The sequence below is a fragment of the Diplodia corticola genome (assembly GCF_001883845.1).
Source record: "Diplodia corticola strain CBS 112549 chromosome Unknown scaffold4, whole genome shotgun sequence".
NCBI classification, from domain to species: domain Eukaryota; kingdom Fungi; phylum Ascomycota; class Dothideomycetes; order Botryosphaeriales; family Botryosphaeriaceae; genus Diplodia; species Diplodia corticola.
This window is the reverse complement of record NW_017971483.1, coordinates 259576-286165: the sequence shown is the minus strand read 5'-3', so window position 1 is coordinate 286165 and position 26590 is coordinate 259576. Positions and strand designations below refer to the sequence as shown.

General features: G+C 58.8%; 6 protein-coding genes across 6 annotated transcripts; 3 read left to right on the top strand and 3 right to left on the bottom strand.

Moving 5' to 3' along the window:
• Window positions 1–1940: 1940 nt before the first annotated feature.
• BKCO1_400086 (hit finger domain protein) lies at window positions 1941–3316 on the bottom strand (the record flags this gene model as incomplete). Its single annotated transcript, XM_020275753.1, has 3 exons — window positions 1941–2754; window positions 2817–3176; window positions 3276–3316. The coding sequence occupies 3 exons, from the start codon at window positions 3314–3316 to the stop codon at window positions 1941–1943; spliced, it is 1215 nt and encodes a 404-aa protein (XP_020134191.1).
• Window positions 3317–4925: 1609 nt separating this feature from the next.
• Window positions 4926–7872, top strand: BKCO1_400085 (denn domain-containing protein; the record flags this gene model as incomplete). The annotated part of the gene is made up of 3 exons (XM_020275752.1): window positions 4926–5294; window positions 5365–6384; window positions 6436–7872. The coding sequence occupies 3 exons, from the start codon at window positions 4926–4928 to the stop codon at window positions 7870–7872; spliced, it is 2826 nt and encodes a 941-aa protein (XP_020134194.1).
• A 1524-nt stretch (window positions 7873–9396) lies between these two features.
• Window positions 9397–11024, top strand: BKCO1_400084 (glycoside hydrolase family 16 protein; the record flags this gene model as incomplete). The annotated part of the gene is made up of 3 exons (XM_020275751.1): window positions 9397–9883; window positions 10015–10273; window positions 10343–11024. The coding sequence occupies 3 exons, from the start codon at window positions 9397–9399 to the stop codon at window positions 11022–11024; spliced, it is 1428 nt and encodes a 475-aa protein (XP_020134193.1).
• Window positions 11025–11736: 712 nt separating this feature from the next.
• On the bottom strand, window positions 11737–15130 carry BKCO1_400083 (cytochrome p450; the record flags this gene model as incomplete). Its single annotated transcript, XM_020275750.1, has 4 exons — window positions 11737–13053; window positions 13113–14893; window positions 14949–15013; window positions 15075–15130. 4 exons carry the CDS (start codon window positions 15128–15130, stop codon window positions 11737–11739), a joined length of 3219 nt encoding a protein of 1072 aa, XP_020134188.1.
• A 1069-nt stretch (window positions 15131–16199) lies between these two features.
• Window positions 16200–18115, bottom strand: BKCO1_400082 (tubulin-specific chaperone e; the record flags this gene model as incomplete). Its single annotated transcript, XM_020275749.1, has 3 exons — window positions 16200–16766; window positions 16826–17889; window positions 17944–18115. The coding sequence occupies 3 exons, from the start codon at window positions 18113–18115 to the stop codon at window positions 16200–16202; spliced, it is 1803 nt and encodes a 600-aa protein (XP_020134187.1).
• A 231-nt stretch (window positions 18116–18346) lies between these two features.
• On the top strand, window positions 18347–19925 carry BKCO1_400081 (vacuolar atp synthase subunit h; the record flags this gene model as incomplete). The annotated part of the gene is made up of 3 exons (XM_020275748.1): window positions 18347–18647; window positions 18724–19258; window positions 19316–19925. 3 exons carry the CDS (start codon window positions 18347–18349, stop codon window positions 19923–19925), a joined length of 1446 nt encoding a protein of 481 aa, XP_020134190.1.
• Window positions 19926–26590: the final 6665 nt, after the last annotated feature.

The following is a 26590-nucleotide window of genomic DNA, read 5'->3' as shown; positions in this document are numbered from 1 at the left end:
TAACGATCCAAGATCTGCTGAAAGGTTTGCGTAGATTGCTTTTAAAGACGATCATGGAATTCAGAGAAGGGGCCGGAAGTATTGAGGGCAGAGAGCGAGTACCTCTGGCAATGGGGCATGCGGTAGATCCGGGAACACGTCGACCGGTTGCATGAACGGCCGTCGCGACTCTGCTAGTCACTCGTCACGCTACTAAGCGCTTGGTAGGGCATGGAGGGAGATGGAGATTGATGAAGGCGGTAACGTTGTTGATGATGCATGATGGGTAGGAATGGTTGAGGGATGCGCAGGTTAGTGCTGACCAAGACGCGAGGGGTTGGGATGTGTTGTCAACTTGATTGCGTCGCACGACAGGTATAGCAGTGTGGCGGAGGGACATGCATCTTACACAGACGTGGAACTGGCAGGCGAGATGCGCACCTCTAGCCATTCTCCTAGAGGCTTTCGAGGAGGATCGCCTTCGGACGGAACGGTGAGCATGATCCAACTCGTGCGGCCATAAGCAATCCCCCCAGTCGCTGCCGAGCCCCTCCTATTGCATTTGGCGACATGTGTCTCTGCTGTGGGATCTTGCAATCCATGCTCGAATGACACATCGCATGGCTCGTAGCGTACGTCTTCTCGATTTCAAAGGTCGGGGTTACGAAGGCCTGCTCCTGGATGGTTCCTTTCAGTTCAGCCAATGAAGTCGGCGGTGCCAGGTACGGGGCAATCGGGTGAGGAGCCGGGGTGGATCAGTAAGCTTCTTCCTTTTTTTGCACCGCTGCTTGCCATTTTCGCGTCAGCTTCCCTCCAGCGACCCGATACTCCGGCGCGGGTGGCGCGGCGGCACGGTCAGAATCTTGTTTGTGGATGCAGGAACCGAAAGGAGACGGAAGAAGGAAGACTGTCGGACCTTGTCATGAAGGACGGTTGGACCGATTCTTTCTTGCCGCAGGGACAATGGCGTTTGGTGGTCGTTTGGTGTCATTGCTTTCTAGCGTAATACTTGTGCTCTTTGCTGAGCGGTAGTCAAACATGGCCGAAGCTAATCATGGGGCCACGGGTCCAGTCAAAAGGCGTCCACCTCCGCACGTAAGAGAGAAGAGAAGCGCGAAGAAAAGACAATTTGAGGCGAGACGTAGGATTCTTAGCTGACAACTGGAACTTGGCGCATTCGACAAGGCTGCTAGCTCCAGACAGCCTCGGCACGGTCTGGGTGTATCGGGCGTAGGTTTTTCTGCACCATCGCAAAAGTCGCCTCTACCCTCCTTTTTCTCAGCTGGACATGGGCCATTGCTGCATTCTGAATGCGCCACACCGCGAATGGCCCTGGCCCCGTCCGAAGCGTTTGACGCGTAACGGCAGGCTCCTTCGCTTATCGAGACAAGGCATTCCTTCCTCCACTATCACGTACCTACCAGCACAAGGTACGCGAGAACGAGATCCTGCCTGCCGGCTCCTCGCTTACGACACAGTGACGAAGCGGGTGCCAAACGAGGAGATTGGGCCGCCAGGTAGATAGAAAAATTAGTGGTGAATCGGACTAGCTGCCTCTTTGACGCATCCATGCGTCGATTGAGCAATGCTGTCGCAAGAAGCCCCAGTCCGGCCTGACCGCCGCCTGGTAAGAGCGCTGATTTCCGCATCGGTCTACCGGGAATTTTCGAATTAAGGTTGGCCCTCCCCGTGTCTCAGAGCCGGGTGGGCCTAAGGGAATCGCGTCTCCTACCCTTGTCGCCAGTCCAAGGGTCCGTCAAACGGCCCATTTCTCGGGATCTGACCCTGACGGGAGTGCCGGCCGTCGACTCTCTGTCCTGCATGACCATATGACATAATCGGCCATAGATGAAGGCCGTCATGCCATTGCGAAAGCTAATAAGGCATCTATGCGCCGTTTGTTGTTCCAAATTCGAGGCAGTACTTACTAAAAATGGCTGCAAACGGCGCTTGCCGCCAGTTCACTTACGCGCGGTCAAGTCCCGCGCCAAAACTTCGAGCAACTTCTTGTCGTCGACCGGCCCACTGCTTACGTTGCCGTGTGTCTCAACACCAGCGTCGCTGCCCCTCCGGGCTTTGGCAGCTGTCATCACTTGCCCGTCCGGTCCGATAAGCGCCTCGAGCTCTTGAACATCCTGCTTGGTTTGCCGGATATAGTCCTCCTCGAGCATGAAACCTTCGGGGAGCCGGGCATCGGTGGCTTGGCGTGGCACCACCTTGATGGTTGGATACTCGAGGACTACCTGTGTGGACAGCGCAGTTGTGAGAGTGGAGCTCGAATCAAGGGGGATCAGGACGCGAGGTTGCGAGGAAGGTGTATGCGGTTTGAGCAGATAGAAGGAGAAGAGTGGTGTGTGATTCTGTGGGCCTGGATCACTGTGCTTTTCGTCTGCAGCTTTGCCAGACACACTCGCTGTTGTGGACACTTCTGGCACTGGTTGGGCAGAGCAAGAATCTTGTTTCGGCGGGTCGGCCGAGACGCTGGCACCGGTTGGAACTGCTTGTGTATCGTCAGAAGCAGGCGCAGAGGCAGGCTGTCCCGAAACAGAGTCTTGGTGGCGCTGAGCTGCCTGGCTTGAGACACGCCCGTCTTTGCTATGTTTCGAAGGGTTCTGAAGGCCATCGCTGCCCTGATCTGTGCGCTTTCTCTTGCGTGATCGCTCTGTCGAAAGCATGGCATACAGGTCGGTTAATGACATGTCAGCTTCGGCTTCCTGCAGATCCCGAGTGCCATCTTCATGCAGCCACTCGACAGTCCACCGGACGTGTCCTTTTCTGGCAGGGGTGTCAGCGGGCAAGTTCCGATGACAGTGTTCTGGAAGACAGGGGCTTCCTACTTGGTCATCCGCGTGCGGTTCGTCTTCTGCCTGGCCATGCCAATGGGCGCTCGGTCCACAATGATGCGGTTGCTCTGCAGATAGCGCTGCAGCTTGGCCTGGTCTTGCTCGTACTTCTTATTCTCATGGCCACGGGCCTCGGCAGCGTCGTCTGCACGCTGCAGGCCACGCTCAATGCCCGTGAGGAAGTTGTAGTCGTGGTCGATGCCGCTGGGCGTTGCGAGCTCGCTGCGCTTGACGAAGGCGGCGGGGTCCCTTTTCCCACTGCACTGGGCCCACTGCTGGTGGCGTTTGTAGCACGGAAGGGAGCATGTGCGCACGGAGTCTCGGGGGCAGCGGTATTTGGGGGCATTGCGGTTGCTGGACAGAGGCGCAGTGTCAGCAGTGCTCTATGTGACACGGCAGATCATTTTTGCGAGATTGAAGAGGGCGTGGCAAAAATTGCAGCGTGGAGCTTACCAGACGCTGCACAAGTCGCTGAGCAGCGGTTCGTCGGCCATGGCTGCGCCGTCTTGCGCTTGCACGAGTGCTGCGGCGGGGTGCTGGATGCGGCGGCGGAGCTGGGGGTGCAGCGGCCGGGGAAGGTGATGGGCGCGCGGCGCGGAGCTTGGGGACGGAGATTCGCAGCCCGGACAGGAGAAGCCGCGGCCCGGGCAGGCGGGCGATCGGCCTCAACCACGGAATGGCGAGCGTGCGAAGTGAGATCCAGCGAGAAGCTTAAGCTCGCAGGGCGATGACGACGAGCAGGGCAGAGTAGAGTTTTTTGCAGCGGAGTCGGCGTCGGACTTGGGCCAGGGCTCCGCGCGAGCTAGCGCGACAGCTGCCAAAGAGTTGCGCCGATCGACGACTGCAGCCTCCTCTCGCTTGCTCGATCGCATGTCGAGGCCAGCGTGCGCACCCCCTCGCAGCATGCATATCCCCGTCTCAAGGCCTGGCTATGCACGCAATGATGAGCACGTCGCCTCGCCGCCCGGCCGCCCGCCAACCCGCCAGCCCGCCACCCGCGCTGCAGCAGGCAGCAGGCTGGGAGCCGTCGCCTCTGGCCGGCCGCGACCCGCGGGCGTGGGGCGGGCCCGCGGCGTGCGTTTCACCAGGCCGGCTGTGCCGCCGGGGCCACCAGCCTGCAGAACAGCCGTTTCTCATCAATCTGGCGCTCCAGGCCAAGCCACGCGCAGCAGCTCGGCCCCAATCCAGTGAGCTGATGCCAGCCGCGCATCAGGGGCACAGGCCCTACCAGAAGCAGCACATGGCGACCCCATTGGGCACTGCAGGCCCGGCACTAACGGCCGGCGTCGCTGCGCTAGGGCCGACAGGCCGCATCGCTCCCACACTCGTCTGGCGCAGCGATATAGCGACTGCGCGCGGCGGAATTAATGGACCGCTGCCGTACCATGCGCAATGCGCGCGCTTGCTGCGAGCCGAGTGCGCAGCCCGCAGGGGACAGCCCGCGCTCCTGGGGCTGCTGGGGCTGCCGGGGCTGTTGGGGCTCCTGGGGAGATGATGGCATGGCCGAGGGTCGGCTCATTCAGATGCTAGCACCACTGCCGGCCGCTGAGTCGCGGGGCCCAGCAGGCGCATGCCGCGTTTGAGGCTGCCCGCCTCCGGCCTCCGGCCTCCGCTGAGCTGCCACGCGGGCGGGCACGGTGGCACCAAGCGAGGCGCGAGCAGGTGGAGAGGGCTGGCGCCCGGACGCCTCAGTCGCGCGGGAGGAAGTATCCCCCCCTGCGGGTTGCTCGGCCCAGCAGTCGACCCCAGCGATATCACGTCTCAATTACCGTCGCGCCTAGCGCTGCCCGCGCCGGCCATTAGGAGCCTGCCCAGCGTACCCCCGTCCGCGTACCACAGCTCTCCGTCCCAATATTCCCACGCCTCCCCTCCACTCCTTCTGCTGCCGTCCCTCGCAGTCTCCAGCCAGCGTCCGGAGTCCGGTCCATCCAATTGCTTGACAACGCCACGTCGAGCGACCGCGCCCTACCGGCTGCTTGCTCTCCAGCTAGCTGCAACGCCGCCCAGCGCGTCGCCGCCTCTGATATCCCGAGAGCGCCTCCGGGCCTGCTCGATTAGTACTGCCCGCCATCCGCTCGTCCCTCCGTCTCTCCAGCTTCCACCATGGCGCCCTCGCTCAGCCTGCGTCCTCGCACTCGCGACGCCGACCGGCCGTCGACCGCCCAGGGCGAGAGCAGCCTGTTCATCCCCAGCCGGACCTCGTCGCTGCACTCCAGGATCACCCAGCCCTTGCCTTCGCAGCTCACCGTCAAGCCCGGCCAGCGCACTCCCAAGACTCTCACCCATGCCTACATGGTGTGCGGTGTGGGCCGCGAGCCGTCGCAATGGGTCAAGGCGCCGTCCCCGTCCCAGGGAAAAATCCAGCACATGAAGGGCGCCGTTGGCCAGTTCTGGCTTCCCGAGATCCTTGGAAGCAGCCCCCGCCTTGAACAGGACAACGAGATTGCCAGGTCGCTGCACGCCGCCATGCGGGTAAGTTGGTGAACGGGGGGCGCCAGGTACGAGCGAGCGAGTAGAGTGCTAACAAACAACCCTCTGACAGGCTTGCTTCCCCCACGATGTGGAAATCTGCACGGGCAAGCAGCAGCCGCACTGCGTCCACCACTCGTTTGTTCTCCAGCAGGATTCATCCCACACGCTCTATGGCATTGCTCTCCGCGTCTGGTCTCGCGCCGACGACAAGAGGGCCGAGACGATTCGCGAGCTGCGCAAGAGGACCGAGAACGACTTCTACGACTCTCCCGACGAGACGTACTGGATTCCCTACTGCCTGAGCTTCCTCTCGAGATATCCGCTTTACAACCTGCTCGGCGACTACCTCCGCGGCATGTGGATCCACTGGAACAAGGCCACCAACCTTTTCCACGCCGAGGAGGTGTCGCGCATTCTCAGTTTCCCCGCTCCCCGGCTCAACGATCTCGTCCGCATCGACATGAAGGACTACGCTCTCTGCTACCAGTTCCCTTCTTCCCCGACCGGCTTCCAGAACTTTGCCATGTGGCCGCTCTTCACGTGCTTGTCCATCCCCAACATCGTTGGCGTGGTTGAGGCCGCGGTTTCGCCGACCAGGCGCATCATCTTTGTCAGTCACTATCCCGCCATGCTCACCGTTGCTGCCGAGACCATTCGGTACATGGTCCGTGTTTACGAGTGGAGCGGCTTGTACGTCCCCGTCATCCACGCCCGTCACGCCAAGAGCTTGGTCGAGGAGCCTGGACCGTACATTCTGGGCGTGACTGCCGAGTGTCGCACGCTCTTTACCGCTCCGAACGACGCCCTGGTCATCGATCTGGACCGCAACTTTGTCCTTACCTCGAACCCGCCCAGCACTCTCACTCAGGGCCAGAGGAGTAAGATGATCAATCGCCTGACCCAGGCCATGAGTGGCGAGGTGGCGCCATCTGGCGTTCCCCAGCACCTGCGGTCCGCCTACGGAGGCGGTAAGCTGGTCCCGGCCGGTCAGATCATTGTCATGCGCGGTGAGGTCGAGAGCATCCAGGACCCTGTGTGGTGGAACCAGGACGCCGTCATGGGCGTCATGGACCACATGTGCGAGAAACTAGTAAGTCACGCGAGTTCCGGTCCCAAGATTGGATCTAACTGTCAGATGAAGGGCCGGAACACCGGCGTCAAGGCCATCTTCGGCGGTTCGCAGAAGAAGCCTTTGATGACCAAGGTTTCGATGAGACACCTCAATGAAATCGTCCGCGAGCGCAACCAGTACTCGCGTGATGCCATGGAGGCATGGCAGGATTTCATCAACCTCAAGGGCAGAATGGACACCGAGTTGACCAAGGTCTCCAAGAGGAACAACTTCCTCGTCGAGGAGCTTGAAAGCTGGAAGCAGCAGTTCCTCAAGTTCCAGACGTTCGCTGAGCAGCTCACCAAGGAGACGTCGGAGCTCAAGGTCAAGATCGAGAACCACAAGCGCGAGAACCGCCGCCTCACGAACCTCATCGACCAGCAGAAGGACGACGCCGCCAGACTCACCGTCCGCCTCTCTGGCACCGAGAAGCAGCGTGATGACGCACTCGAGGCTCTTGTCCTGCAACAGGAGATTGCCGAGGAGCTGGAGCGCGAGAGAAAGCGCAACCGAAAGGAACTCCAGTCGCTCGAAGTGGACAACTCCAAGCTCATGCGCCAGAGAGACGAGGCTCAGCGCGTTGTGCTGCACCTGCGCGCCCTCATTGACGGCCAGTCTCACCACATGCAGCACATTGTCAAGTCGCTCACGTCGGACCCTGAGATCAGCGACTACATCGAGGCTGGTTTTGAAGATGCGCGCGAGGAGTTCGATGGCGCAGAGCAGAACGAGAAGGATGGGTCCGACACGGGCACCATCCGTGGCGTCGATTCCCGTGCCTCTTCACGTGCATCTCGCCGGGTCAGCAGCCGCTTCGGCGAGGCTCCCGCAGAGATGGAGAGCCGCACTCCGGTTTCACGTAAGCGCCTCTCGACGCTCAGCATGGCTGATGTTGCCGACAGGCACCTGCGCGACAAGACGGACGCCATTGCCTACATCATCAAGAACATCTCGGAGCAGTGTGAAGCTGCTGTGCAGGGTCTGCACCTCGCACAGGCCGCGGACAGCGACGAAGTCAGCAACCATAGCCGCCAGAAGTCCCTTGCGGGTTCGGAAGACGGCACCATCGACGGCAATACGGATGCCACCAACGGTAGCGAGATGGGGGACGAGGAGTCCAGCTACCTGCGCCCCAGCAACAGGCACTCGAGCATCCCGCCCACGCCGGATCTCGTGCATAACAGGTCAAGCACATCGATGTCGATGGCATCGGCGGCGACGACGCCCGACAGGCGTAGCCTGCAACAATACAGGAACGACGACGTGCCAGACGTGCCGACCAAGATAATGGAGGCGGACGATGAATCTTTTGACAACCGGGAGTCCTTTCGTGACTCCCGGGATTCATTTCGTGACTTTCGTGACAACAACACCGGAAAAGAGGAGATCGCTCACCACATCGCGCCGGTCTCTAAATATGCGCACAACATTCGACGGCCGTCGACTGGCCGGTCTGTCATTGGTTGAACAGGTCAAACGCGAGTCGATGGACCAAGACAAGGCAAAGTCGCTCCAAGAGCAGCTGAACGAGAAGCTGCGGGAGGCTGGCGTGCTGGACGACGTGGAAGAGGACCGAGTTGGGGAGAGCTGGTTCGAGTGTCAGGACAATACCGCATGAAAAAGCAGGGGGGAGGAGGATGTGGAGCAGAGATGAAGCAAATACCCAATCACGTTAGCAATTCTGGTTTCTCCGGGTGGTCTTTTTTTTTCCTATCTTCTCCACTTCTTCCATTCTGACGGAGTTGTGCTTTTTTTTCTTTTCTTTTTTCCCGCACCCGCCACTTGAAATGACGGAGTCGTGTCTATTTGGCCATAGTACGTTTTATCTGTCCTGTCTTTTTTTTTTCTTTTTTTTTTTGGACGGAATCATCCCCTCACGCGCTACTGTTGGCTGTCTGACCTCATGGCGGCACACGGAGCCATGACGAGCTCTGAACTCTCGTTTTGCAAGACCATCAGCACCTTTTCTTCTTCTCATGCGGGCACCGACACTCTGCCGTGCGGGAGCGGTCTGCCAGGCAGTGCGACAAGACTACGGGTCGGCCAAAGGTCGACGTCGAATGTTAAGCGCCTTTTTCCATCCACTATCGTTTTTAACCCTCGCCGTGCTCCGACACAGGCGAAGTCACGCCGCCACCGCGCAAATATTTCTCTTTTTACTGGCGCTGGGCCTTGATGTAGTCGGTTGCTACGACTCTCGATAAGAAGTTACTGTATAAGGTACATACATATTCGCAATGCTGTACATAGATAGTCCAACCGACAAGCTTGGCTCACGGCCTCAAGTCATCAGTCTTGATTCTCGTATGTCACGATCGCTCGCCCCCCCCTGTAGTTTCATTCTGTATCGATATACTTTGTTTTTTTCCCTTGTTTCACAAGTGGACCCTGACAGGCTGCCGGGATGCGGTGACGAATTGCGTGAGTGGGTGCCGTGGTGCCGGCGCGGCACAGGTGAAATATGGGGTGGTGAAACCATGGCAGTTCGCTTTTTTTGCCGGATGGGGCAGACTTGCGAGAAGGTTATATATAGGCTTTTAGCTGCAGGAGAGATGGAGCGCTTGCATTGGTGTGCTGGCGCCTGTTTCGGGTCTGGAGCTGGGCAGAAACGAGCATGGTGCGGATCACCAGGTACGAGCCAAATGCAATATGGGGGCGCTGGACGGGGCGCAGGGTGCAATACGAGTTCAAGGCAGCGCTTTTGTGGCTGGCTCGCCATCGTTCGTCCACTTCTCATGCGCCTGCTCTCTTTCTTTTTTTTTTTTCCTTTGGATCTCTTCCATCGCGCTACGCGAAGCATGTCCCCGCCGCACAGTCTGAGCGTCGTTCCCCCGTCATAAGCGCCCAACGACGCTGTCTGTCTGGAATTGCTTTTGTTTATTTTCTTTTGGGACCGTTGCCCGCCTTCTGGTCTTTACTAGGTACCTACTTGCATACCACACGCAGCACCATCAACACCACACCGCCCGCAGCCCGCAGCCCGCTCGTGCCATGTGGATCTCCCGACGGATCATCCCCACACCCCACCTCCACCTCGTCTCACTCCTCCTCCTCTCCACACGGCTCCTCCACGCCGTCCGAGCAGACGATGACGACACCGACGGCGACGACGACGAAGCCGTCGTCCTCAAGGACAACTCGCCCAACTGCACGTGCTACACGCTCGACTCGGGCACGAGCGACGACATGTCGCCGGACAACAGCGAGCCGTACTACTTCACCTACCACCGCTTCTGGGACTTCCGCTCCCTGGCGACGTCGGCGGGCCAGTTCTCCAGCAAGGGCAGCGACGGCGGCACCGCGCCCGACCCGGTGACGGACGACGAGGACGAAGGGCTCGAGACGGTGGCGGACCAGGACGCGGCCTACCTCAACGGCTCGGCGTGGAATGCCGACTGGGGGATCCAGAACTGGGGCAAGGAGGCGACGGCGGACTTCCCGGTGCGGATGCGGAACAGCGCGCGGAATGTGTATATCTGTGAGTATCGTCATCTTGCTTCTCTCTTCTCCTCTATTTTCTCCCCCATCAGGAAAGAAAGAAAGAAAGAAAAAAAAAACTGGAAGTTGTCTTGACTCACATGTAAACTCACTAACAAATCCAATCCCCAGCGCAAACCAACGCCAGCGACACGGGCAACGACGATATCGAGTTCCCGACGTACCTGACGCTGCGCACCGTGCGGCTCGACGACTTCCAGTCGGCGGCCGAGGTCGAGAACCTGCAAAAGAACGTGATGCACGCCTCGCTGCGGATGCGCGCGCGCGTCGTCGGCGACGCGGGCGCCGTCGCCGGCTTCTTCACCGTCTTCGACGACGACAACGAGAGCGACATTGAGATCCTGACGGCCGACCCGGACGGCGTGATTCGGTAAGAGACAAGCCAGAAATCCCCCGCCACTCACAAACCACTGACAATCGCCTCCCCCCACCACAACAGCTACACCAACCAACCCTCCCTCTCCCCCACCACCGGCGACGACGTCCCGCACGCCTCGCTGCGCGTCGCCGCCCTGCCCTCGTGGCGCGACTGGCACGACCACCGCATCGACTGGCTCCCCGGCCGCACCAACTGGTTCCTCGACGGCGTGGCGCGCGCCACAAACACGTACAGCGTCCCCCGGCGGCCCTCGTACCTCGTCCTCAACATGTGGTCCGACGGCGGCGAGTGGAGCGGGAACATGAGCGTCGGCGGCGCGGCGGAGCTGCAGGTGCAGTGGGTGGAGGTGGTGTTTAACGTTAGTGGGGCGGTGGGGGGGCCGGCGGGGGCGGAGGGGGATGAGAAGAGGAAGAGGAGGGGGGTTGGGGTTGGTGGTGGGTATGATGATGAAGAGGGGGAGGAGGGGAGAGATGACGGTGGGTTGGGGGGGTGGATGTGGAGGAGGATGACGGGTAGGGGTGGCGGAGGGGCGGAAGAGAAGAAGACGAACGGCAGTGGGGCGTTGGGGAAGAGGAAGGAGAAGCGTTGCGATGTCGTTTGCAGCGTGGACGGCGTCAATGTGACCGGCTTCCCGGAGATCGCGCACGTGTCCGCCGCGCCGGCGCGCCTGTTGACGTCAGGCGTGTCCGGGTGGGTGTTGGTGGTCGTCGTAGGCCTGGCTACGGCGGTGGTGGGGTTGTGATGAGGTCTGGGTTTGGTTGGATTGATCTTTTTTTCGGTCGTCTCCGTTTTTAGTCCTGCATATCTTGGTCCTGCATAGCGATGCCATGTGTCTACGTCCTTGGATATATATGGTACGTACCTGTATAGTAGTAGTAAATAATTATTCGATATTTCAGCTCATCAATGTTCGGGGTATGCATACGTTAAAGGTGATAGTGGACTTGCAGGTCTGGTAGCTAGCCTTCATGTAGTTACGTGGTTCTTCTCCCCATGGCGTCAAATCTTGCAGTCGTTTGTATGAAACGTTCACAAGGCTGCGCTTTCAAGAGGCCAGAAATAATCGTATCAAAGAGGACTCAATCGTCCGTTCTGAGCAAACGAAATAATGGTATCCAATCTTAAAACATGTCCGGCTGTATTCCTAAGCATCTATAGCCATATACAAAGGCAAGATTCATCATCGCTATACGCAGGCCGTCAGAATCAAGAGTGCACACGAAACGCGCTTAATCTAGGTATAATGTACGACTTAAGGCGCGTAACGAAGCACTGACATATAGGGGTTGCCTTACTTTAAGTCAGGAAGAGTCAGAAATCGTATAGGGGTTGTTAGGAATACAGGCATCTATATAAATGGATACTGAAAAACGGGATCGAACCGGGTCATCCTCAGGAGGGAGAAAAGACAACAAGAAACGGAGGAACCCCACACCAACACCAACCGACGCATTCTAAGCAAACACATCCGTTGCAAACCGGTCATTCCTGATCGTCTCGAACCACTTCACCACCCTCTCCATGTTCGTATCGTTACCCAGCTCCTGCTGCCTCTCGAGCGTAATCTCGCAGCACACCTTGCTCACAGCCTGTCCGATCGTGGCGCTGCCGCAGACGTAGACCTTCGCCCCCGCATCGAACAACTCAACCACCTCCTTCCTGTCCTGCCATAAGCGCTCCTGGACGTAGCCGCAGCCGCCGCTCTGGTCCTTGGCACGGCTGTACGCGCGGCGCACCTGCACCACGCCCCTGGCCTCCCACTCGTCGAAGAGCTCCTTGTAGAGATCGTCTTTGCCGGGAGCACGGCAGCCGTAGAAAAGCAGGGCGGGCGCGAGTTTGCGACCGGCCCCGATCTGCGCTGCACGCTCCTGGACGAAACCCCGGAAGGGGGCAAGGCCGGTGCCGGCGGCGACCATGATGATGGGCGTCACCTCCGGGTCGGCGGGGAGGCGGAAGGCCTGAGACGAGGGGCGGACGCTGACGTGCAAAGCATCGCCGGCTTCGAGGTGAGAGAGATAAGAGGAAGCTACGCCGATGTGGCGGTGCTGGTCGGGCGCCGCGAGGGATGGTTGGTCGAGGACGGCGTAGGTCAGCGTGACGCGACTTGGGTTGGACAGTGGCGACGACGAGATAGAGTACTGACGGACGCGCATCGGTGGCTGCAACTGGAGGAAGGAGGGCAACGGGAGGGTGATGGAGGTGAAGCGCTCCAGGATGTCGAGGACGGACAAGCGCTTGGTGATGACTTCGGTGTCGAAGTTCTCGCCGGCGAGCTTGGTCAGGGCGGCGATGGCTTCTTCGTCCTTGGTCGCACCGATGAGAGTAGTGATGGTGCGCTTGCTGGCGGGCTGCGCGAGCTCGACGTACGCGCCGAAGAGATCAGCAGCCGAAACAGGCATGCCAGTGGGCAAGGTTGTGGGTCCTGCGGCCGAGATGGTGACCATGCTGTCCCAAGCGAGACCGAAATAGCGCATCGCGCGGGCAACATTCGCCTTGGGGTTGAGCGGCAAGATGGCGAGGTAGTCGCCCACCGAGTATGTCATGTCCGAGGGAAGCTGGATCTCGATGTGGCGCTTCTCCGGCACGTCGGGATGAGAAAGGACCTTGGCCTCGACGACGCGAGCCTCCTTGACTTCCTGCTTCAAAAGCGAGGCGCGGGGAGCAGAGACTTGAACCTCGAGCTGCTCAAACAGCGGGGCGTCGGTGGCTCCGGCTGCGTTGAACTTCTCCTTCATCGCCGGCCAGAACGACTCATCCTCCCATTTCTCGAACTATAGAATTACTCGTCAGTAAAGAAGGGGCTTTCAAGCTCCCAGGACAAAACACTTACATCAGAGAAGATGTCACCCTGGCCAGCATCAGCCGTGCCCAAAGGAGCAACACGCTTTGCACCACGCTGCTCGAGGACCTCGTTTACAAGGTTGGGGATGCGGTGGAAAGTGGCAGCCCAGTCGTGGTGGCCGCATCCGAAGACGGTGTAGTTCACGCCGTCGAGCTCGTTGCCCTTCAAACTCTCCATCCAGGCAACAAAGTGCGCCGCGTTGTCAGCCGGCTGGCCCTCATACGATGCCGTCACGATTGCAACAGGCTGGTCCTTGGGAAGATTCTCCTTGGCAGAATCCAACGAGTCGATCGTCGCGACGCGGAAGCCATGGGCGGCGGCATCACTGGCAAGCCTACGAGCAAGCGCCTCACAGGTTCCCGTGTTGGAGCCGTAGTAAATGGAGAAGGGAACACCATTCTGGGACTCGGCCTGCTTGCTGGGCTTGGCGGCTTCGGACGTGGCACGCTCTCTGGCAGCGCCGGCAGCCAATTGGTGCTCAAGAGTAGTCGGGTTGCGGCCATTGCGCAAGATGGCGCGCATGCGGAAGTCCTTTGGCTTGATGGTGAGAGACTGCTTGAAGCTGAGCGAGTATGACGGATCTTCGGCGACGAAGTTGAAGTTCTGGAGTAGAATGGCGACGACCAGGACTGCTTCCTGCCAGGCGAAAGGCCGACCAATACAAGCACGCATGCCATTACCGAAAGGCTTCCAAGAGTTGGGGAACTCCTTCTGAATTCTGTTGAAGTTTTCATCCAACATCCTGTCCGGGTCCCACTGCTCTGCATTCTCGCCCCAAACCTTGGGATCGCGGTGGAGGGTATGAAGCAAAAGGTTGACTGGCTCATCAGCCGGAATGCGGTACTTGCCACCAATCACTTGGTCCTTTTCTGGCGCCACTGTGATCATAGGCGCTGTAGGGTTCAAGCGGAGGGCCTCACGAAGGACAGCATTGATGTAGGGCAACTTGGACATGTGCTCGACGGTGATGGGACCCTGGCCAATGACGGTGTCAACCTCCTGCTGGGCCTTGGCATAAGACTGGGGGTTCTTGAGGAGGTAGTGGAAGGTGAAGGAGAGCATGCCAGAGGTGGTCTCGTGGCCGGCAATGAGGAAAGTGATCATGTTGTCGATGATGCTGGAATCGCTGAGGCCTTCACCAGTCTTGGGATCGCGGCCGTCAAGCATGTAGTTCAGCAAATCCTTTTTCACGGTTGGGTTCTTCCTCCGTGCATCAATGACGTCCTGGCCGGTCTTTTGGAGGATGGAGATGTCGGCGTCGTACTTGTACTGGGCGGCGCGGTAGAAGGACTGGGCAATGGCCGGTCTCCTTGACCGGTTGCCAGACTCGATGAGGAAGTCGACCATGGCCTGGACGAAGGGGTGCATCTCAGCGGAATAGAAGGAGTTGAAACGGTAGTCCATGGCGCACAGGGCCAGGGTGTCCAGGGTCAGCCTCGTGAAATCCTCGGTGACCTCGATGAGGTGATTGGGCCCGTGTCTCGCGAACTTCAGGACCAGCTGGCTCGCGATGTCGTGCATCTCGTCGAACATGCCGCGGATGGAGAGCGGGCCAAAGGCCGGGATGAGGATGCGGTGGGCAATGCCCCAGTTCTTCTCGTGCGGGCCGTAGGCGGTAAACAGGCCATCGTGAATGCCGTTGCGGACCTGTTCCAGACCGGCCGCCACCTTTTTCATAAACCTCTTCTCGTCGCAAACCTCATTCACCAATGCTTGGCTGCTCACGACGATGCGTGGTTGGCCAGCGAGGACATATCTGAAGATGGAGCCTGGAGTGCGTGTCAGCTCTGCGCCGTCGGATCAGAGGGCTGCTGTTCTGCGGACCATAAGTCTCGGCCATGTGAATGATGGAGCCAAGAGGATAGGCGACATCGAAGTCGTTCATGTTGCTGTAGGATGCATCAGCACACAACGCTCTCTCGCCAGCAGACGGCGGAAGGCAGGACCGACCCAATGATTGGCAGGCCAGGGACCTGGGGGATGGGGACCTCTTCGGAGTCGGCCATGTTGTCTGAGGGGGTGTTGGTGGTGGTGGAAAGAAGAGAGAGGTTCTCTGCTAGATTAAAGTAAGAAAGCATCTTGTAGGGTCGCCGGGGCGGGGATATATAAAGGACACGCGCAGGATAGGAGCCAGAAAGCAGTAGGTACGAGGTGATGCACGAACGCCACCTGAGAGAAGCACGGGGTGGATGATACGACGGCGGGTGCTGACAAACTCGGCTGGGGCGTTGGGCGCAGGGAGAAGGAGCAGACGGCAGGCCAACCTTCAGCCTCTTGCGCAGTGGCTACGGCCGCTAAGCGTCTGGGAAGTTACGGCCGCGGGGTGGGCTCGAGACAGCGGGTGCACGGACGCTGGATACAGCGGGATCCACACGCAACGGGTCGTCGTCGTCAACGCGCTGGCCAGGAGGGAAGTGGAGGTGAGGCTGTGAGCAGGCGCACCGGCGGAGCTACGAGCGGCTGATGAGGCAAGCACATGGCAGCCGCGCTGATTGGCGCTGCCGCTGCTTGTACCGCCCGGAGCAGGGCACCGTGGCACGCTGCGCTGAGACGGCCCTCTGCACCGCTACTTGCGTGGCACCGCGTAGCAGATAGCAGTAGTATCGTCGATCCAGTATCCACCGCAAAGATTCGGTCGAGCTGCGGGAGCCGAGGCTGAGCGACAATCACAGTTCTGGCCTCTTGCGTCCGTAATCGACGGCCGGGACGTGCGGTCGACACAAGTCGTGGCCTCTATCTGCGCCCTGTCGGCCGGGAACGATGCGCTTGGGGGCCACGACATAGGCGCGCAACCACATGCTCGGCATGCAGTGTGGACGAGACAGAAATTTCGGCATCGATGACGGACGGGTGCAGCAGTGGGCTGCCAATGAACGCGGCGCCAATCTGTATAAGCCTCTTCGTCCTGCGTGGCTTCGGCCGACCTTCGCGCGCCTGCCCGCTTCGGGTGCGAGTCGCGAGCGTAGGGCTGCGCGCCACTCCCGCGACGCAACCTCAGCCCTCACACCCACCTTAACATTGCCCCCTCGCCGCCTGCCAGAATATCGCTAAGCAGCTCGATTCCCCTCCCAATCTCTACTGAACCTCGATCCGCACCCGCGCCTCCATTCCCTCGACCCACGTCCCCACCATCTTCGTCCCCGCAACCCACTCCACCTCTCGAACCACCTTCCCTTCGCCCGCCTTGCCATCCTCGTCGTCGCTCGAGTCCCATTCCTCACCCCCCGCTGCGACCTCCTCCCCTACCGGCACCCAGTCTCCTGTCTCCCAGAACAGCCGCAGCTCAAGTGGCGCCATCGCGAGCCGCTTGCCCACTACTCCAAGCATACTATAAACAGTGAAGCTGCGGGGCAGCTCAGCGCTGAACTCCTCAGCTGCTCCCCTGCTGGCTCCGAGCTTCGCCTTGACCGAGTTTCCAGGGTAGAAGGTGAACTTTATCAGCCGGGCTGCAAGAGAGTTGGGTTTCACCGCACTGGCATCCAAACGGACGATCGTAGGCTCCCCGTACTCAGCACACAACTCCGAGTATCGCCCATGTGTAGCGATCACCTTCGATTCTTGGCCCTCGGGTGCGCTGGACAACTCGGCGCCGATTTGGGAAAGGTAATAAGTCTCGGCATTGAGCCGTTCTTTTGCGGAGATCTGGCCGTCGCTCCTGTCAGCCTGTAACGTCATCTGAATTGAATGGGGGAAGAAATTACCGTGCTGAAATTCATGATCTTGAGCTTTCCCAGACGCGCTATCGTAAGCATGTAGCCATCGTCTGCCGTTAGGGGCTTGCCATCAACCGCCTGTAGGCCGTGGTAGAGAGGGTTGCTGGAAATCCGAAGGGATGTAAGACCCGGGAAGACGGAAGGAAGGTTATCAATGAAAGCCCAATCCTCGATGGAGTTATGTACAAGATCGACTTCTGAGACGCTATCAGAAAACACCAGGGGCTCCCCGCCCGCTGAATGGGGACCGAGAATCCCTGAAATCAAGTTGTTCTTCAGCTTGAGCGATCGAAGGTTGGGCAGCTTCGTTAGACACCGGAGATCGTCCAGTGAGCGGAAGTAGTTCTTCTCCAGAATAAGCTCGGTGATGGTTGATGGCAGAGAGGTCTGCCCCAGCTTGTCGAATGCGTTGCTGGTGAGGCTCAATGTTGCCAGGCTCGGTAATGCGGAGCACATGTTTGTCACATCCTCCCAGCTCAGCAGAGTATCCTCGAGGCTCAGAGTTGAGACGTGGGTAAACGCCGACGATAGACAGCCATCGAGTTCGAGGTCTCTGAGTCGGTTGCCGTCCACCTTAAGCCGCCTCAGGCTCTCGAGCTGGACACATATCGATGCCACCTCCCTCCACTCCTCGAATAGGTTCCGGCTTAGGTCCAATTCCTGGATGCTAGGCGATGCATCCTTGACGTCCGTCAGCTGGTCAACGGCCATCTCGCCAGCTTGTTCGAAAAGCTTGGAAAAAGGCCTTTCCATGCACATTCCATCAAGTAGCACGATGCGGAGTTCCTTCAGGTTTGCAAGTTTCTTCCGAATCTTGTCGAAGCCCACTTCCTCAGCCTCCTTGCCGCTGATCATGATGACCTTGCCGGCCGAATTCACCGGGACATTTTCGGGTGCCTTTCCGAATACCACAATGTCAATGTTTGAGACACTCGGATCCTCGACGGGCTCGGAGGCGTATTTCTGCTTCAGGGCTTCGACGTAGGACACGGGCGGGTCAGACGGGCGATTGGGACGCACGAAGGAGCCCGCAGTCGGGTGTTTTCTCCGGCCTGCCTGATAAAAACCCCGTCAGATTGGCTTGTGCGAGCGCGAGGATGCCATACATTCAAAATACCTCACGCCGGCGTGGGAGCCGTCGTGTTTCCCACGCGTCGGGTCGTCCCACTCGACGCCCAGCCATTCGCCTTTGGTGCCTTGCACCTGGCCGACATAGCGCACGGTGCAGAGGTCGCGGTTGAACGACAGGCGCTTGCCTGGGTGGAAAGCAGAAGCCATGGACGGGAGTCGGGCGCGTTGCGGGCAGCAGATGGCGTGGTGGAGGGGAGGGGTCGAATTGTCGCCGGGGCGTGGGAGCTGTTGCAGGGATTCGTCATTGTGCACGAGCGCGTGGGAGCTCCGCCGGCGGGCAACTGCACGCCAACCCAAGCAAGCACCAAGCTGCCCATCGCCAACTGCCCACCCTCCCCCACCACCGCCTCCGCCTCACGCCTCATCACAGCCGCCGCCATGTCGCTCGATCCGCCCACCTACATCCTCTCGCTGCAGAACAACATCCGCACCCGTCCCATCTCGTGGGAGGGCGCCGTGCGCGCCAAGACCATCACCGACCAAGACCTCAAGAAGATCAAGTCGATTGACAAGGTCCGGAAAGAGCAGCGCAAGCAGGCCATCGAGCAGGACTCTCAGAGCTTCGTTGTTCTGCTGCTCGGCGGCGATGACTCCCAGGACATCTTCCAGGCCGCGCAGAAGGGCAAGCGTCAGGACATCATCCAGTACATGCTGGTGCTCGCCGGCGACCTCTTGGAAGGTGTGCTGCCTCGCGAGCCTTTGTTCCGGCCTTTGCGCCATGCCTGGGTGCTCGGATGCTAACATGGTGCCCCCAGACATGCCGTCGTTCCTCACCGCCTTGACCCAGCACTCGCAGCCGTTCGCGCCCTTCCTGCCGCTGTTGAAGCAGTCGACCAATCCCGAGGACCCCATTCCGCTCCTGGCATCAGCCGTCCTCACCGCCTTGATATCCGAGTCGCTGGTCTCGAATCCCAAACAGTTTGCACAGATCGAGGAAGCCCTGCCGCAGCTGTACACCTACCTGGCGACCTTGGCAAAAAGCTCCGATGCCGGTCTCCAGGACATTGCCGTGCAGGAGTACTCGGCGTTGCTGAGGACCTCCAAGGCGAGGTCGCTGTTCTGGAAGCAGAGGAAGGAGACGCTGAGCCCACTGGTTGACATTCTCAAGTCGGCAACAGGCAACGTGAAGGACACTGACTCGACTGTGTATGGAAGCACGACTGGTAGCCTCCGTAGCGTCGCGGACGTCGGCCTGGCTGGAGGCGTCGGACTGCAGCTCCTGTACCACGTTCTTCTTGTGATATGGCAGTTGAGCTTTGAAGCCAAGCTCGTGGCTGATGGCCTGGACGAGTAAGTTGCTCGTCCGCCATGAATTTCCCCCGTCGTATACTCACGGAACCTCCACAGGGACTACGACCTCGTCACCCTATACGCGCAGCTCCTGCGCGCATCGCCCAAGGAGAAGACGACCCGCCTCCTCCTCTCCACGCTGCGCAACCTCTTCAGCGCGCGCCCCGACTCGCTGCTGCCGGCGGCGACGCTGGCCAAGCTGCCCCAGCAGCTGCAGGCGCTGCAGTCGCGGCACCTGACGGACGAGGACCTGCTGGAGGACCTGACGGCGCTCAAGGAGATGCTCGAGGAGTACACCAAGACGCAGACGACGTTCGACCAGTACGCGGCCGAGGTGCACGCCGGCCACCTGCGCTGGTCGCCGCCGCACCGCAACCCGGCCTTTTGGCGCGAGAACGCGCGGCGCATCGTCGAGGAGGCCAACGCCGACCTGCCCCGCCGCCTCGCCGAGATCCTGGCCAAGCCGTGGGAGCAGGACAAGCAGGTGCTCGCCGTCGGCTGCAACGACGTCGCCTGCCTCATCCGCGAGGTCCCCGAGAAGCGGCCCACGCTCGAGAAGATCGGCCTCAAGGCCCGCGTCATGGAGCTCATGGCCGACAAGGACGAGACGGTCAGGTGGGAGAGCTTGAGGGCCGTCGGCGAGTGGTTGAGGTATAGCTTTGACTAAGCGATATGCTTTCCTCTCTCTCTCTCTCCTCTCTGGAGGACGAGCATTTTGGCTCGGGATTGCAGCAGGGGAGGGCTGTAGACGATAGTGTATGCATGGAGTGAGGGGAGAGGAGAGGATGGTCGGGTATCCGTTATGAATGAAATTATACATTTTTTGTTGTTCTCTTTTCCGCTGGTTTTTTTTTGTTTCTTTTGGTCATTGCTGTCTTTGTAGATGGGTCGGTCGGTCAGGGAGGCTGTATATGGTGTAGCAAAATACAAATGCATTTAGAACAAGATGAGAGTGTCCGCGAATCATCGCCACCGGTGCGGATGGCATTGGTTGGGCTGAAGAGATGAAGAGAATTTCGTATGGTGTCAGACTGAGAGACGACGGATATTTGGCGCTGCAAAGAGGTAGAGAGATTTACGCTTTCGGCAGTACAGAGTCCAGAGAAACCAAACAACATTCTAACGATCTTGTTGCCATCGATGTCATCCCAGTATATCTTGTGGGATTCGCGGATGCTGGTTCACTGTCCTGCCATGGTGTTCATGACGCCGCTATGGTCAGGATTCTGTGATTGTTTACCACGATCTTGTACTTCGGATTCCCCCACTCCCTGTACCTAGTCTAATGAGGGGATTATGGCGAAGATGTCCTTATCGAAGGTGTCTTCCGACTCCTTGTAAATGGCCATGTCGTCGCGGTGTGACATAACGAATCCATCAGCGTTATTGACAGTCCTCCAAATTGAGGAAAGACACTTTTGTTGAAACACTAATGACTGACCCTCTAATGGGCTTCACGGCTGCAACGACTAATATACACGCGAGGTGGGACTAGACTCACTTGGGCTCTCTATTCTTGGTAAGTACCACGTACGACTCATCGTTCTTCAACGACTTGACAAGAAAGTTTTGGGGAATCTTGGGATAGGCGTGCCCCTTGCCCAAAATCAAAGACAAGGAGCCAAAGTGGGTGGTAGTTTCTTAGCGGGGATCGTAAAACGCTCTGCACAAGAGGAAAGGAAAAGAAAAAGAAAAAGAGTGCGGGAAAGCAAAACAACAACTGCTGGCAGGCGCAATCTCCAGACGTCTACGCTTGACGTGTCAATCCGCAGATGACCGTTCTACGAAGAACCGGCGGTGTAGCTCAGAGTGTACTTTCTGGGATAGTTGCGGATCTCTTGAGTCGAAATCGGGATATTAGTACTTTTCCTGTTGCTCCTGCTGTTTTGATCCGACTCGATGGACTCTTCGTCGTCCGATATAACGATCGTGTAAGTCTTCCTAGACCAAGACGGCTTGAAAGACGTCGATGGTTTCCGCTTTTCTGGCGTTGCCGGCGCTTGCTTTGGTGAGATCTGGTAGGATGATTTCATTCTAAAGAGACGGATGCGAAGAAGGTGCATTTTATTGTTACAAGCTTTGCTGGTATATAAGGTGTTTACCACCATGAAAGATGCTCATTATCATCTTCTCTGGTCATCAGAACCAGGGCATGGTTTTGATGATCTCTTCCTTCCCTTTGATCAGGGTCCAGAACGTACATACACATTTGGCCTCACATTTGTCAGGCCGTGTTTGCAGAGACAAGTCTGACAGTCAAGTTATTTGAATAAGTAAAGTCGATTTCCACTTCAAACTTCCCAGCTTCGTTACGTCTGTCTGTACAGTTGAGAGAGTTTCCCGATGCGGCCAACTAAATATGATAAGTATGTACAATATCACTTTCACGACTCGGCGCGGGCAAAGCAGTCCAACGTCACCTGCTCATGCCATCCCGTCCATCGGGGCTCGCATGCCCATCTCCATCGTAATGCTTTTCCGTAGGTAGCAAAACTAAGAAAACCTCCATGGGGCCAGAGGGCAAAGAGATGGGAGGTACGCAAGCGCGGGTTCATCACTTTGGCGACAATGTCCACCTGAATCCACACCGACCCCCGGGGAACAACAACGACATCATCTATACGCAGCAGCAGAATACCATCGCTGTGATCTATCAGAAGATCAGTCTCACAGCAGCGCAGACTCGAGATGAACACGCCCGTGCCATTCGCCAAGTGCCGGCGATCCAAACTCGCTTGGCGATGACAGCGGTCCAAAAAAGCTCGGGTATGTATATGCAGGGATTAGGCTCCTTCCCATCCTCATGCGAGAAGACGTATCGGCTTGCCATATCGATGGATCTTTGTTGGGGGCCCCGGCCGAGAATCGGATGATTTCTTAAGCGAAGGGAAGAGGCGAAGGGATAAACATCGGCATCCTTCCTCCTTATCCTCCTCCTCGACAGGGTAAGGAGCACTTTCGCACGGATATAGCCACGGAATATTGGCGCCCCATCATCTATCCCGCAAGAAACGAGCGCCGCTCCAACCAAACCCGGTTTATCCCTGTCGCCAAAAGATGCAGGGCAAAAAGGAAAAAGAAACAGGATAAGCAGACGAGCCAAAGCCGATGGATCCAGAATCATTCCATGTAGGTCCCCCCAACTCAATCTTGTTTTTCTGCATTTTCGTTGCGTGCTTTCCGCCCCATCCATCGCCCCCGGCCCCTCTTCCCTGCTCTGCAGTCAGCAAGGCGACGATGCCCGCATGCATGCGCCCCCCCGAGAAAAACCTTACTTTACCGGTTCCTCGGCGGGCGCAGCAGCTTCCACCCCGTCCGCGCGAAGTCTCACATGCATAGCTTTTTGAGATTCACCTTCACCCCTGCTTCCTTGGCTTCATTCCTCGTCGACTTGAACAGAAAAGTTGCGCATTTTCTCGCCCCCCCCCCCCCTCTTTCCGTCAATCCTCTCGCTCTGTTTCTCCGCAAAACCTCGCCTCTCGGACCATTAAAAATATAAATAAAGAAGAAGCCCATCGGACGTGACCATAATCAGCTACTCCGGCAGCGGCGCACCATGGGCAGTGCAATCCGGCGCTGAAAAGCACATACAAAACACGCGGCAAATGGCGCAAACCAGCTAAAATGATATGCTTCTCCTAAATACTCTCTTTCTATTTGTTTCCATTATAGGTGGCGATGTGACGTGCAGTGAAACCAAAAAAACAATAAAAAAATAAACTGCAGGGGTGATCTTCACAAACACAAACAAACAAGAAACAGAGCCGCCACGTTACTACCAGGGGTCAATGTGATACTGATTGGTCCAGCCCTTGCGACGCCGAACCCCAAAAGCAATATGAAAAGAAGCAACTCGAAGTCCCATGAACCAAGACGCCGGAGACAGTCGAGGCTGACAAGTCCGGGAAGGATTGGAAGGAGGGATGGGGTGAGTACATACGTAGCTTGGGGCGTGAGAAGGAATAAAAAAAATAAAAATAAAACTCGATGATGACGCGGAAGGAGCGATATTGTGAGACAAACCGTGGACAAATGATCTTTTTTTATTTTCGGAAGTATCGAGGGTCGTTCGAATCGGCACTTGACGGGTGCTTATCCTTGGCTTGCATATCCCAAGGGCCACCAGCAACCAGCAACCAGCCTTGCTTTCGCTGCTGCTGCTGATGCTGCTGCTGATGCTGCTGCGATCCCCCAACCCCGGTCCAAACAGGCCACTCTCCCCTTTTCGGCGACGTGCGGCGAATGCGGCGCGGCAAGGCGGGATATGCGGGATGCGGAACGATGCGGGAACGCACAGCCCCCCCGGGGGCATCGCCCATCCCAGCGTTTGCAGCGCAGCATGCAGTTTCGCAGCGCGGCGGGAAAGCAGCACGAGGACAAGGACGGAGCGGCCGGGGAGCAGGCCGCAGGACAGATGAGCGGAAAAAAGGGTGAAGGGGGACAGACAGGGGGAGGAAGAGCTCAGCCATGGTCTCGGGGGTGTTCGCAGCAGCTAGTTTTGATGACTGATGATGAGACAAGCCGCATTCGGTGCGGTTCGAGACCGAAATCGAAGGGAAATCGAGTGGGCCCACGATCTCTCGCAGTAGGTCACACAAAGACGAGACGAGACGAGAGAGAGAGAGTGAGAGAGGGGGAAAGAGGCTGCGCCTCGGCAGCTTCCCCAATAGGCTCCCAAAACGCGCCCTTCACCGCATCATCGTCGGCTTCTGGTCCATGGACTTGGGAATCATAAGGGTGCAAGGAACGGTTCCCCCATCGAGGCACGATCGCCGCCTTCCCCCGTTTGCCTCTTGCGGCAACGCGGAAGAGTCTCGGCATTGGAAATGATGCCACTTGTTGCGGCAAACGCCACTCAGGACGGATATACAACGCCCGACGCAAGTTGATTGAGGGAAGGATGCGGGGGCCATGGTTAACCTCCCAGGTTCTTCTGGCCTTCAGATCAGCACTAGAAGCGTTGGACAAGGGCAGCGGGAAGAGCACTGGGCGGTCCGAGCTACTCTTCCCGCTGCCACTGTGACTGTGCAATCCGACCGTTGCGACCATGGCGGCCCTCCCGGCGGCCGGGCAACGGCGGCGCCGGACGACGCAACAATGCTCCTGTTGCAGCGCAGCATCCGCCATCGGGGCCTCTGAGTGGGCTGCTCGCGCCCGGAAGAGACAGCGAGATGAAACAAAGAGGCGGCCGGGAGAGCGAGCAATGCAGGGCCAGTCGTTGTGTCGACGTTGGGCCCAAAATCGGAGCCGGAGATGCAGCCCCGGCCGCCACATACCAGTAATCGCCACTTGATATCGGGCTGCCCTGGACGACATCATCGACAGTCCAAAGGCGCCGGCGGGCATCCGCGCAGCAGCAGCAGCAGCAGCAGCAACTGCAACTGCAACTGCAACTGCAAGCTACCGCGGTGCGGGAAGAAGCTGCAGGAACCGAGACGGGGTTGTGCGCGCGGCGACCACGTGCGGGCTGTGCATACAGGCGGCAGCAGGCATATAGCAGTAGCCGCCTATATCCTTGCCGCCATGGAGCCAACCAGAGGTCGGTCCATCCGCGATTCGTCGACGGGCTGCGAGGTATTGGGAGAACAGGGCTGGGCGGCGGAGAGAAATATGGTCCAGTGACGCTAAGACGAGCTCCAGACCGTTGGGCGCGTGCAATGGCAGCAGGATGGGCGTTGCTGCTTCGCTCACTAAGCAAGCCATTGATCACCGCCGTTCTCGTCGTCGTCATCACATCCTCGTTTTCGTCCTGCTCCGTCATGTAAGCAGAGGGGGACAAGACTGAAGACAATAATGCCCAGAGCGCGCGTACCGGGGCCGGGGTCGTCAATGGCATCGCCCTCTGCGCATTGAACATGGCTCCGCAGGCACCGACACAGGCGCGCGGGAAGGGCCAGGACGGGCCAGGACGGGCCAGGAAGGGCCAGGAAGGGCCAGGAAGAATGCCATCGTCATGCGCATGAGGCGCGCTCCGGAAAAGCCCGCGTCTGCTCTCGTCGTCCTTGGATTCTTCTCACCTTCTCTGATCACACCCCGGACCGCCCGTCTTCCTCCCCGCTGCAGGCCGCAGCCCCAGCCGCCACCATGCTCGCTCGATTCACGGACCACGCCGGCGACGGTTTGGCGCAGCGCGTAGAGCGCGAAGCAAAAACGCTAGGCTCCGGGGAAAAGCCTCGTGGGCATGGGCGGCGGCGCCGTCAGGCCGACACATCAGCTCATTATACGCAGTAGTCTGCCATCGGCATCCTCGTCAAGCCGAAGGAGAGGCCGGCCGACCGAGGCAATCCGACGAAGGTTGGGCAACGGAGAGGAAGCAGGAAGCAGGAAGGAAGCAGCAAGGCGGCGGCGACGACGCTATCGGATAAGGCGTCTTGCCGGATCACCCCTAGTCCCCGTCCGCGCATTCCCCATCCAGCCAGAACCAGCCCGGACGGACAATAACAATGACAATAATGGCAATGGCGAGAGGCAGCAGCGAACGCCCAAGCGAGACAGCACGCCCGCCCCGCGAGACGACTTCTTTCCGCGCTGGGCGAAGGAGTGTGACGAGATCTCTAGCATTGCATGACCTGGAAGGCTTGGGCCCCGCCCTGCGCGCTGACCTTCTATTCAATAGTCTCTGCAATGCCGCACTTGCGCGAACGGGGGTCTCAAGCAAACAAGCAGCTGCCCGGCTGCCCGGCTGTCCGGCGCGTTTGCTGCTGCTGCTGCTGCTGCTGCTGCTTTGCCACGGGCATTGCCCGTGTGATAAGCAGGGGGAAGTCTGGGGAGGAAGGCAGGAAGGCAGGCAGGCCGCGGATGATGCTTCAATCGTGCGACTATCCAATGCTAGCGCTCGAGCATGGTCGCGCTCTTAGTGCGGGAGCGCATCAGACCCGCCGGGGCGCAGCGGGCAGGGAACAGGGATGAGGGCGGTCCAAGGGCGATGGACCGTGGACGATGACGCCGGCGCGCTGCTGATGCGCCGGGAATATCACGACGGCGGCGCGGGCGAGGCGACGTTGCCTCTGCGCGTCGTCGTCCCTCGTGAGCGATGAGCAGCGGAGTGGCGGGCAATATTGCGTGGCGCCCCGAAGACTAAAATCGAACGGGACGCGCGCGAGCTTGCACGCAAAGAGTAAAAATTGATGGCCCCGTGGACATGGACATGGAGATCCGCATGGATGATCTTCACCCCAATCATCTGCCGGCCCGCGGAGGCAATGGCGCAGCAGCAACGCCAGCTCCCGCGCAAGCGAGCCCGTCACCTCGCGCTCCACGCCAGAGAGCCCTATCGAGAGCCGCTGCAAATCTTTTTGGCATTCATTGATTTGATACGAGTTCCATCTCCGT